The 12938-nt window shown below is 44.8% G+C and overlaps 1 protein-coding gene across 4 annotated transcripts in view; it reads left to right on the top strand.

The window, feature by feature from the left end:
• Liph (lipase H) overlaps positions 1–10956 on the top strand; it is a 43914-nt gene extending 32958 nt beyond the window's left edge. Inside the window, exons 8-10 of one of the 4 annotated variants that reach the window (XM_034515052.2) lie at positions 2738–2849; positions 6018–6191; positions 7745–10956. In XM_034515052.2, coding sequence (XP_034370943.1) covers positions 2738–2849; positions 6018–6191; positions 7745–7832 — 374 coding nt within the window. In that variant the 3' untranslated portion in view covers positions 7833–10956. Of the gene's footprint in view, positions 1–2737; positions 2850–3358; positions 4357–6017; positions 6192–7744 lie in introns of those variants that run through there. The other 3 variants (XM_034515054.2, XM_076942720.1, XM_076942721.1) reach the window with 3 other exon arrangements.
• Positions 10957–12938: the final 1982 nt, after the last annotated feature.

The raw sequence follows: 12938 nt of genomic DNA, 5'->3' as shown, positions 1-12938 counted from the left end.
TAGACCTATTCCATAACATACGTCAATGAGTTCAAGGCTATTCTCCACTTTACCTTATATCAGGTTCAGTGTATCTGGTTTTATATTGAGGTCTTTGATCCATTTGGAGTTGATTTTATGCAGGGTGATACATATGGATTTATTTGCATTCTTCTACATGCAGATATCTGGTTTGACCAGCACTGTTTGTTGAAGATGCTCTGTTTTTTCGCCAGTGTGTATTTCTGGCCTCTTTATCAAAAATCAGGTCTCCATAAGTGAATATACTTACATCTGTTTTTTGTATGTTTCATCTGGTTTTTTTTTTGTTGTTGTTTTGTTTTGTTTTTCAAGACAGGGTTTCTCTGTGTAGCCCTGGCTGTCCTGGAACTCACTCTGTAGACCAGGCTGGCCTTGAACTCAGAGATCTGCCTGCCTCTGCCTCCCAAGTGCTGGGATTAAAGGTGTGCGCCACCACATCTAGCTCGTATCCTGATCCTGTTGTGTGTGTGTGTGTGTTTCCATGAGAAGCTGAAAATTGTCCTATCAAGATATTCAAACAATTGTGCTGAAATTTTGATGTGATTTTTCACTGAATCTGCAGATTATTTTTGATAAGATGGCCATTTTTACTATGTCAGTCCCACTGATTCTCAAGCATGGGAGATCTTTCCATCTTCTAATGTCTTCGATTTCCTTCCTCAGTGATTTGACATTTTTAATCATACAAGTTTTTCATTTGCTTGGTTAGCAGTTTCTGCTGCAGAGCTGGGATGAGATGGGGTGTCAGGGAGTGGACTTTGGAGGAATGGAGAGGGAGGAGGAGACCTGCAGTTAGCCTGCCTGCTTCCCTGGCAGGAGTGGCCTGTGGGATCCTGGGACATGCCTGCTGGAGTTGAGGGGAGGGAGGCCAGGAGGGGAAGATCTGTGTAGTCCTCTAGAGATGGGAGCAGGAGGAGAAGGGGGCCCTCAGCAGCAGGTGCTTCGCTGTAGAGGCAGGGATGGGACTGGGTGACTGGAGTTGGAACAGCTGAGGGCAAGGTGAAGAGCTGGTGTTAGCCTACCTGTTTTTCTGACCAGAGTGGCCTGTGGGCTCCCAGGGAGTCAGCCTGTGAATATATCAAACACCCCCAGATATATAGATGTATAAAACCAATACAGAAATAAAACATTTACTAAAAATAAATCATAAAGAAAATTGTTTAAAAATAATTATTTGGTATATATGTATAATTTTACCATTTATTAAGGAGAAAAGCACGTGTATTCTGATGAGATAGACGTGCCTGCTTATTTTCCATGAGGAGCTGATGTTTGGTTAAACATCTGATACCGCTTGATACAGGGCATCACTGGTGGTTTACAGAGCTGACCATCATTCTAATTTTATAATAATCAGTGAGTGTATTGCTTTGTGTGAATGTGCAGAGCATACGGGCAGAATGTATATCACAAGCTCAAACTCCTTTAATGGTTTCTTAAAAACTATTTCATCTTCTGGAAAGTGTTGGTGCACACCTTTAATCCCAGCATTCAGGAGGCAGAGGCAGGTGGATTTCTGTGAATTCAAGGCCAGCCTGGTCTATAGAGCAAGTTCTAGGATAGCCAGTGCTACACAGAGAAACTTTGTCAAAAAAAAAAAAAAAAAAAAAAACCAAGAACCAGAAAAACAAAACTTATTTATCTATTTTATATAGATGGATATTTTGCCTGCATGTGTGCCATGTGCTCAGACCCTGCAGATGCCACAAGAGAGTTCTAGATCCCTTCAGTGAGTGAGAGTCGCTGAGTCACCATGTGGATGCTAGGAGTCGAACACTGGTCCTTTTACAAATAAAACTCAAGTCAACAATTCAAACAGTTTAAGTGTGTGTGTGTGTGTGTGTGTGTGTGTGTGGTCTGGAATAGCCTGTGGGTGGAAGTTAGAGGACAGTTTGAAGGAGTTCATTTTCTCCTTGTGTCAAGGGGGCTCCAGGGATCGAATTCAGGTTTTCAGAATTGTCGGTACATGCCTTTGCAGGGAGACATCTAGCCAGCCTTCAGACAATGATTTTTAAAGGCAAACATTTCACCACATTACAATGCAAAGCTCTACCAATGTGGTACTGGCGTGTTGAGAAATAATGACAGGAAAACATTAAATGTTTTCCACAATTAGACCACCATCTGCAAGAACAATTCAACACAAAACGATAGTAAAGTCACTTAAAACATCAGAGATGCCAGGCAGTGGTGGCCTTTGATCCCAGCACTTGGGAGGCAGAGGCAGGCGGATTTCTGAGTTTGAGGCCAGCGAGAAATGCTGTCTTGAAAACCCCCAAAAAACCCAGAGATAATTTGTGTTTTTTTGTTTGTTTGCTTTCATTTTTGTTAACTTGATTCTAAGGCTCTCTAGCATTGACTTTGCAGAATGGTCAAACATGTCAGAAGGTTGAACATGTCTGCCAGGCTGAGGCAGGCTTCCATGATCCTGCACATGGTCACTGGCCAGCACTGATGGCTGTCACTCTTGTCAACTGTACCAAAGAGCAAGAAACAATAGGAAAGCATGCCAGTGGGCCAGTGTAGTGGCGCACACCTGTAATTCTTGCCTCTGGGAAACAGGCGTGTGTGTGTGTGTGTGTGTGTGTGTGTGTGTGTGTGTGTCTCAAGGTCATTCTTGAAGCTAGAGAGAGAAGAAAGGGATCTCGGCCCGGACCCGACCCTCCTGGGGAGTACCAGGGTTCCTCTCTTATGGGCTTCTCTCCCTATTTTACAGTGTATCATTATTTTGTGGACATTGTATCTTGGAACAAGAGTGTAAGAAGAGGGTTCATTACAATCAAACTGAGAGACGAAGATGGAAATATCACAGAATCCAAAATTGATCAGTAAGTTAGGCTCCGAGCTGGTGTTTTCTGGTTCGGACGCTCTTCTCCTTAGCAGCTGATACCATCCTCTGTGCTACAGGAGGCAGAGGGAACACTGCTGCTCGTAGGCTTGCCTCTGCATGCTGTAAGTGCAGTCGGTACCATCTTCTCATCTCTCATCTTCTCTCCACCCTTCCCTTTTCTCTTCTGCGTGTCTTCTCTCTGTGTCCCTCTTGCTTATTGTCACTTTTCTTCCTTCTCTTTTCATTTCTAGCAATTAAATGGTTAATAATAATAAACCATCCACGCCTTCTCTAAGTCCAAGCCATAAAGGGCTGTGCTGGTTTAGCCGTGATGATGGACTGCTCTGTAATCACATTGCTTGGGAGGCAGGGGCAGGAGCATTGCGGCACGTGTGAGGCCAGCCTGGTCTGTACAGGGAGTCTACATCCAGTCAGACTTAGATAGTAAGCCCTGTCTCAAAACCCAGAGTGATGCTCGGCAGTTCAAAGCACTGACTGTTCTTCCAGAGGACCCGGGCTCAGTTCCCAGAACACATGCTCAGAGCCGTCCGGAACTACAGTTGCAGAACATCCAGTGCCCTCTTCTGTTCTTCGAAGGTATCAGGCATGTACCTGTGGTACACAGACAGACATGCAGACAAACACCTAATACATACAAACACCTACAAGACTGTGCAGACATAAGCATTTCACACTGTACGCATAGATGAAACTTTAATCAACACTCCATAAATGCATATAATTATGACTTGTCAATACAAATAATATTGATTTTTAAACATAGAAAATTTATTAAGAATTTATTCATTTATTTGTTGGTTTGTTTATTCACTTATTTGGGGACAAGTTCTTGCTATGTGTTCTAGGTTGGCTTTAAACCCATGATCCTCCTGCCTCAGCTTCCCGAGTGCAGGGACTTCAGATGTGTGACCCCATCACTGGCCCTAATTTTCAATTTTCTTTAAGTGTATATTTATATGTATGGTTTATGTTGTAAGTACATATATTAGTATGTACATATTAATACTTTATTCTGTCACTTTTGTAACCAGGGGAAGTTGGAGAGATGCTCTTTACTTAAGCAAAAGAATGTGAGGTTCATTTATTCGAATGGGTCTCCTGTGTCTTCGAGGAGATTGGGCCACATGCATTCAACACTAAACAGAAGGTCATGGGCAACTGGGAATTGCTTTGTGGCTGATTGCAGGCAACTAGCATGTGTGGACACATGGCTTGGAGGTGGTTTTGTTTGTTTATTTTTGGTGCTGGGAACTGGACCCAGGGCCTTGATCTTGGAAGTAGCTATGTTTTCCATGATACCACCAAAGCCCATGGACCTTCCTCATGGAGAGTCCACACTCTGTCACTGATCTGCACCCCAGCCTGAAGATGCTTGTGTTGGTTGGTTTTTGTCATCCTGACATAGGCCAGGGTCACTGGGGAAGAGGGAACCTTAACTGAGAAAGTATCTCCATCAGCTAGCCCCGTAGGCAGGTCTCGGCAGCCCTGTCTTCAGTAATGATTGACACTCATGTTTCTCAAGAGCCCAGCCCAGTCTGGAGGGCACCACCCCTGGCAAGTGGTCCTGAGTTACAGATGTAAGCAGTGGCATTTTTTAGGGTTCCCCATGGATTTGTTTCCGATCTGATATCCCCATGTCCGCAGTGGGCTAGTGTTTTCTGGAAGGGCAGCAATAAGGAGGACATCTTGAGGAACCAGCCTTAGGTGGTACCTGGGCTTTGGGCTGAGGTGAGGGGAACAAAATTGAGAGCTGACCTGAAATGCAGCCTTTCAGAACACACAGCACCCAAGGAACACTGTGCAGTCACACACATGAAGGGGCAGCAGGGCTCTGACAGGATTTGGGTGTTCACACCAGTAAACTGCTTTCATGTCTCCTTTACATACAGCTGAGAGATTTTATCTTTACTAAGTGAATGTTAGCCAACTGTCAATCCCTAAATTTGAATTTTGAAATATCCTTTTGTCTGTTCTGAGACAGGCCTCATGTAATCCAGGCTGGTGTTGAACTCACTAGCCTTATCTTCTTGCCTTCACGTTTTGATCAGGATTAAGGCCTGGGTCCAGTGAGTTGGTTCAGCGGGCAACACCACTGGCTGCTCAGCCCTGATGACCCATCATAGTGGAAAGAGAGAGCCTATTTCCAGAACATGTCCTCTGGCCTGCATTGTGCCATGGCATGCACACACCTGGGCACACAGGAGGTGGGTGGGAGAGAATGAGAAATAATAAATGTAATTTAAAACAGTTGTCTATTAAGAGCTAAACTTTTTAATAAAGAGAAAAGCAAATTCAAGATGGAGACCTGAGGCAGACCGAATGGTAAGAACTATGAGTTCATTCATGTAAACCCTCTTCAAGTTGATCTTCCAGTTCGATCCAGTATTAGGAGATGGGAGAAGAGGAGAGAAAGTTGGAGCCTTAACATCTTCAATGCACGTTCTTTGACATTTCATTTTTTTTAAATAGTAAAAAACAACCTGCATTTTGAATTTACAGTTGCACTTAATTTAGATGATCCCAGTTTTGTTGGCAACATCCAATGCATCATAACCCGAGACTCCAGTGCTGCTCAGGTGTCTCTCTGGGGAGTCTCTGCACTGTTTTATGTCTCTACCAAGCTGGGAAAGGAAGCCACAGATAACTGACAAGCACCTGGGTTTGGGGCAGTGAATTGGCTACAGACATAGACCTCAGATTGGGATTGGGGGTTCCATGGGTGCTTGCTACCCCAGCCCCACTGGAACATCATCTAAGGCTTCATGGGATGTAGCAGGGCCCTAAGAACTCTGAGCTGGTTTCATCTCTGAACTGCTGCATATAAATCCTACCACATGGAGACCTTGGATGCCATAGCAGCTGGGGCAATGTACCCAGAGACATGGACACTATCTTGAACACAGTAAATAGTCACAGTAGCACATGTCCGAAGTGCCACTTTGCAGGTCAGGAACTTCATTTAGGCAGTCCTATGGAGTCAGGGGCCTTTGTCCATGAGAGTCAGCTTGGGTACGCAAATGGACCAGACCTGGAGGCTGGAAGCCGCTGTCTCTCATTTGCAACCTATATCATATTCATTTTAAATGAATATATATTTATCTTACATTCTATATATTCATTTTAAAATGCCATTTCTTCCATCCAGTGAGCCGTCTGCATTCCAGAAGTACCATCAAGTGAGTCTCCTTGCGAGATTTAATCGAGATCTGGATAAAGTGGCAGAAATTTCCTTGTTGTTCTCCACAAGGTCTGTGGTGGGCCCAAAGTACAAGCTCAGGGTCCTGCGAATGAAGCTGAGGTCCCTGGCCCACCCAGACAGGTGAGTCACAGGCAGGTCTGACAAGCTCCTGTTGCCCCCCCCCCCTTCCTTCTCTAGCCTCCTTTTTTTTTTTTTTTTCTTTCTGAGACAGAGCCTGACAATGTAGCCCAGGCTGGCCTCAAACCTGTGACAATTCTCCTGCCTCAGCCTCCAAAGTGATGAATTTCTTTTACTTAAAAATTTAGGGTACTGCAAAAATATTTAGTAATATTCTTTAAGAAGGTATTCACTATATATTAAAACAGGGGCTTTTAATTAATTGATTGATTATTTATTTACTGCTGGGCCTGGTAGTACACACCTGTATTTCTAGCTGGTCTGGAGGCTGAAGGGGAGAATCAGAGGTTTAAGAACTGAAGAGGCTACATGAGTTCAAGACAAACCTGGGAAACTTATCCAGACCACATCTCAAAAACATCAAAGCAAGAGCCAGAGTGCAGTTATTTACAATCCTAGCACTTGCAAAGTGCAGACAGGAGGATCCAGGGTCAGGCAGAGAACCTGGATTAGATTCCTAGCACACACACAGTGCCTTACAACCATCTAGACATTCCAGCTGTACAGGAACCTGATGCCCTCATCTGACCTGCACAGGGCCAGGCATACACCAGGCACATATACACATATGCAGACACAACACTCGTACACATAACGTAAAATAAATCTTTAACAAAGGAGCGGAGTGGAGTTGAGTCAGATTTCACACCCTACTTTCTTGTGCATGACTGCCTTCCATAGCTGTGGTGGTTTGAATATGCTTGGCCCATGGGAAGTGGCACTATTAGGACGTGTGGCCTTGTTAGAGGAAGTGTGTCACAGTGGGGGTGGGCTTTAAGGTCCTATGCTTATGTTCCACTGAGTGCAGAAGACAGCCTCCTCCTCCTGGCTGCCTGAGGAAGACAGAGTCTCCTCTTGACTACTTTAAGATCAAGATGTAGAACTCTCAGCTCCTCCAGCACCATGTCTGTCTACCTGCATGCTACTATGCTTCGTGTCATGATGAGAATGGACTGAACCTTTGAAATTGTAAGCCAACCCTTGTCAGCCAAATGTCCTTTATAAGAGTTGCCTTGGTTATGGTGTCTCCACAACAATGAAACCTTAACTAAGATAGAAGTTGGTACCAGGGTCTGAGGTATGGCTGTGATAGGCTTGACCATGTTTTTGTTTGGAGGAATGTGAATTTTGGAGCTTCAGATTTGGGAAATAATGGAATGCTTTAACTGGGGCTTAATGGGCCATCCTGGTAGGACTATGGAAGACCTTGGTGCTGAGAGTGATTTGAACTGGGTGGAGCTTGAGCATAGATCTCAAAGCCCACCTACACAGTGACACACCTCTCTAACAAGGCCACACCTACTTAAACAAGACCACACCTCCTAATAGTGCCACTCCCTTTGGGCTGAGCTTATTCAAACCACCACAGGAGCCATTTGCCATTGCACTAGAAACAGTTGTTCTACAAGTCCATACTGTAAGGAGGTGATGAAGCTTACCTGACTAGACTAGGAGGTTTGTGATAGCTCACTGATGAGGGTCTTTGGTTTCCCCAGGCCTCACTTGTGTCGGTATGATCTCGTCCTTATGGAGAATGTTGAGACATTCTTCCAACCTATCCTGTGCTCCAAGCAGCAGATGTAGCTGCTGTTAAGACAAGTGGCAGTGGTGACGTCAGGATCTCTACAGCCACAGGCTTTTAGTGCCTAGCCCTACTGCGTCCTGAAGGCTCCCAAAGCATGGGGGGAAAAAAACCAAGGTTATTTTCGGCTGTGTTCCAAGGATGTCACTTCACAAAATGTCAAAGGACCTGTGATTATGAAACAGCACTGGGAGAGGAGCCCCTAAACTAGGGCAAGATGGAAATAGCTCAGCTCCCTACAGCAAAGCACTTCGGCTGGCTGCATCCTGAGGCCTCACTTGTTCTCAACTGTCAATTCTGCTGCCTGTCATACCCACACCCTCAGGACCGTGGGGTAAGCATCAGAGTGAAGTAACGCCTGGAGGCCTCTCAGGCAATCTGTGTTCCTGTGCCCAGTCCTCTGCCATCCTGGAATGAGCTGGAGAATGAACTGGACTACCTCATGGGAACTGTGGGTTGGGAGGGCCAGTCTGAAGGGTCTGTGAAATCCCTTGGGTCGATAACTGGGGGATGTGGACTACTGTGAATCTGCTTTTATTTTGGTAAGGTTTAGCTCTCATGTGAGGATACACAATCTCTCTTTTTCAACTCCAGCTTCCCTCCTGGACTGTCTGCCTTGGAGCACCAAGAAGGCTCTGGCTTCCAGCCTTTTCTGAAGTGATGCTGATGGCCAGAGGTATTGGGATGAGCTTATAGCCCTGAGGCCTGTGCTGCTAAGTGGAAGAAAGGAGAAGAAACAGGGGTAGCATTTCAGCATGTGGACTGGGCAGAGTGAGAGGCTGGAGGGAACCTGGCCAGCTTTCACTGAGGTTGCGGAAGTGTCAGTTACAGTGTTGTTTGTCTGCTCCGGGAGTGAACATGCTGTGCAATGAGCTCTGGTCTCAGCTTCAGAAAAAAAAAATTTAAAGCAGTCCTTAAGACTGTTTTCTTAAAAAACAAAAGCAGAAAATAAAAACAAAAGCTGAGTGGTGGTGGTGCCCACCTTTAACCCCAGCACTTGGGAGGAGAGGCAGGCAGATCTCTGTGAGTTCGAGGGCAGCCTGGTCTACAGAGCAAGTTCCAGGACAGCCAGGGCTACACAGAGAAATCCTTTCTCCAAAACAAAAACAAACAAAAAGTTTTCTTTCCTTCCTACTGGTGGAATCCATGATTATTCCAGGAAATTCTTTAAGATGTATAGATGCAAAATAAAAATAAACTGTGCAGAGTCCCACCTGTTAGAGGGATTAATGTTAATCTTTAGACTCGTTGCTTAAACTTGCGGGGCTAACTCAGATTCAGAGCATAGTCGGCTTTGGGGGCATGGGACCTTGGAGAAGTCTTCCCAGGCCTCCCTGGAGGCAGAGGTGAGTCCAAACATTTCTGAATGACAGTGCAAACAGATTAAGAGGTCCCAGAGGGCCAGGGACAGAGAGGGTAAAGTGAAGAACAGTTAGAGGGTGCAGATGCCTGGTGTGAAGGGGAGTCCCACCCACCCCACATCTGTGACCACTTGGGGAAGGTGTCACCAGCCCAGGACCTTTCTCTTCATTGAATTGCGCCAGCTGTGAGCAAATGGATTGACATCCACACTGTCTTAGTTTCTTTTCCTGTTGCTATGATAAAACACTCTGACAAAAACAACGTGAGGAAGAAAGAGTCTATTTTGGCTCACAGTTTAGGGTATAGTCCACCATGGCAGGGAGTCAGGGTAGCAGCATCTTAAAAGCTCATAGGTCATATCACATCCACAGTCAGGAAGCGGGGTGATGAATGCATGCTTGTGAGTATTCAGCTCAGTCTCCTGACATGTTTAAAAAATTATTACACTTTATTAATTTTCATTGTGTGTGTTTGTATTTGTGCACACATTTACACATGTCACACATAGTACACATGTGAAGCTCAGAAGGGAACTTGTGGGAGTCAGTTCTCTCGTTCCAGTGTGTGGGTCCCAGGTATCTGGTCATTGGGCTTAGAGGCAAGTATGTCTACCAGATGAGCCATCTCACTGGACCACTTTCCCAGCTCTTAATACAGTTCAGATCCCCTGACAAGGGAATGGTGTCACCTACAATGGGCAGGTCTCCATAAATGTAATCAAGATAATTCCTGGAGCTGAAGAAATGACTCAGTGGTTAAGAGCACTGGTTGTTCTTCCAGAGGTCCTGAGTTCAATTCCCAGCAACCACATGGTGGCTCACAACCATCTGTAATGGGATCCAATGCCCTCTTCTGGTGTGTCCGAAGACAGCTACAGTGTACCCATAAATATATAAACTAAATAACTAAATAAATAAATCTTAAAAAGAAAGATAATTCTCCATAGACATGAGGCCCGTTACTCAGATGACTCTAACTTCTGTCAAGCTGACAGTTAATACTAATCATCATGGTAGTTTTATTAGTCAGGAATATATATATATAACACACACAGACACACACACACACACACACACACACACACACACGACTATATATGCATAAAGGGGATTTATTAGAATAGCTTACAGACTGTGGTTCAGCTATTCCAATGATGGTTGTCTACCAATAGAGAGTCTTAGAACCCAGTAGTTGTTCAGTCCATGAGACTGTATGTCTCAGCTATTATTCTGTATACAACAGAATTCTGAAGCAGTAGACTGCAGTACCCGTGAAGGTATAGGCTTGCCATCCAGAGCAAGCTGCCTTCTTTCATGTCCTTTATATAGGCTGGGCAAAAGTTGTGGCCCAGATTAAAGGTGGATCTTCCCACTTCAAAGATCCAGATTAAAAGTGGGAGCACTTCAAATTATTTAACTGAGAAAAAAAAATCCCTCACAGGTGTCCCAGCCATTTGCATTTTAATTAATCCCAGATGTAGTCAAGTTGACAACCAAGGCATTGTAGTAGGGCCACTCTGGGTGGAGGAAGGCGCTGTGTCACGCCTATTCCTAAGGAGCACCCTGCCACATTTTTCAGCTTCCTCCAAGCACTTCAGACAGTGACTGTGTGACATGGACAGATCATGACGTGCATTTGAACTCTACCTGGGACTTTCCAGAGGGTCAGGTGACTATCAGTCAGTACATTCTTCATTTTTCTGAGAATTTTTTTACTCAAGAATGTTCCTGTGGGTGGAAAATGGACCTTGGCCTACCTAGCCTTGACACCACATTGTGTTTTTTTTAAATGCTATTTTTCTTTATTTTTAATTATACATATGGTGTTAGATCCTCTGGTGTTGGAGTTACAGGTGGCTTTGAGCAGTCTGACCTGGGTGTTGGGAACTGAACTCAGGTTCTCTCCAGCACTCTCACTGAAAAGTGAGGCTCACCCATTAGGCAGGGTGGTCAGGGAGCTCTAGAAATGCTTGTCTGGCTGGGCAATGGTGGCGCACGCCTTTAATCCCAGCACTTGGGAGGCAGAGGCAGGTGGATTTCTGAGTTGGAGGACAGCCTGGTCTACAGAGTGAATTCGAGGACAGCCAGGGTTACACAGAGAAACCCTGTCTCGAAAAACAAAAACAAAACAAAACAAAACAAACAAACAAACAAACAAAAGCAGCTTGTCTGTGATGGTTTGGTGTGTGTGTGTGTGTGTGTGTGTGTGTGTTTATGGGGGGTGTGTGTACATGCACACACTAATCAAGTGTTCTAGGAGGTACTCCTTTCTAGTGCTCTATGGAGATGTGACTAAATCAGGAAAGGTGTGAGCTAATGACAAAGAATGAGGAAAACGCCTCTTTCTCTCTTCCCATTCTCTACCTGTCCTACGGTTCCAGATGAGCCCTGGTCAGCTCTGCCAGACTGCACGAGCATCCGAGCATGCGCTGTAAGCAAGGAGCCTCAAGGAAGGCTGATGTAGCTAGCCTTCGGTTGGTGTGCGTCAGGCTGGGCTGGCTCAGGAGGTGCTGGCTTGGGATGCTGAAGGGCTGGAGAGACAGAAATCAGGAGGAGGTGAGGGTTGTAGAGAGCTCTGTGTGTGTGTGTGTGTGTGTGTGTGTGTGTACCAAAATTAGCCATGAGGACACTGTAGCAGGGTGAATGATACAATGAAGGGGAGAGACATTCCCTGCTTTCTTAGTAGAAATATAAACAAATATATACAGAGACAGACAAAAGAATATAAAATTCTCCTCTATGTGTTCATTACCCAACTCTACCAATAATGTGTAATCTTGCTGTAGAAACCCTATCTTGTTATTTTGATACTTTACTCCCCCCCAATTCTCTTCTATCCCTACTTTTTCTCCAGTGTCTCATATATCTCAGGCTGGTCTCAAACTCAATATGTAACCAAGGGTGACCTTGGACTTCTGACCTTTCTGCTTCAACCTCTTAAGTGTACAGATGCCTGTTTGCAACTAGGCCCTGGGACAGAAACCAGGGCTTTGTACATGTAAGGGAAACATTTTACCAGCTAACCTACTATCTTAGCCCAGTGTAAATACTTGGTTTTATTTTTGTTTTGAGACAGGGGTTTATGGTGGTTTGAATGGGAATGGGCCCCATAGGCTCATATATTTGAATATTTGGTTCCTAGTTGGTGAAGCTTTTTAGAAAGAATTAGGAGGTGTGGCCTTGGAAGAGGTGTGTTGCTGGGGGTGGGCTTTGACGTTTCAAGTCTATGCCAGATTCAGTCTTTCTTTCTCTGCCTCTAACTTATGGATAGATGTGAGTTCTCAGCTATTGCCCCTGCACCAAGCCTGTCTGTCTACTACCATGCTTCCCACTGTGATCACTGTGAACTAACCCTCTGAAAATGTAAGTAAGCCCCCAATGAAATGATTTTTTGAAGTTGCCATTGTCATGGTGTCTTTTCACAGAAATAGAACAGTAACTAAGACAGGGTCTCACTGTGCTTTGTCCTAGGCTGGCCTTACCTGCCTAGGCTTTCCAGTCGCCACTCTGCCTTGCTTTATTTTACTTCAGTATCTTAAAAAGATAAAGTATATCCCTTTATCTTTCTAATAAACAACTCATAGTACATTCTGTTTTTTTTTTTTTTTTTTCTGAGACAGGGTTTCTCTTGTAGCCTTGACTGTCCTGGAACTCACTCGGTAGACCTGGCTGGCATTAAAATCAGAGATCTGCCTGTGTCTGCCTCCTGAGTACTGGGATTAAAGGCACCCCCCATCCCCCACTCCC

This window comes from Arvicanthis niloticus, chromosome 12 (assembly GCF_011762505.2).
Source record: "Arvicanthis niloticus isolate mArvNil1 chromosome 12, mArvNil1.pat.X, whole genome shotgun sequence".
Classification (NCBI taxonomy): domain Eukaryota; kingdom Metazoa; phylum Chordata; class Mammalia; order Rodentia; family Muridae; genus Arvicanthis; species Arvicanthis niloticus.
Note: the sequence above shows the minus strand (reverse complement) of the source record. Positions and strands in the feature narration are given on the sequence as shown.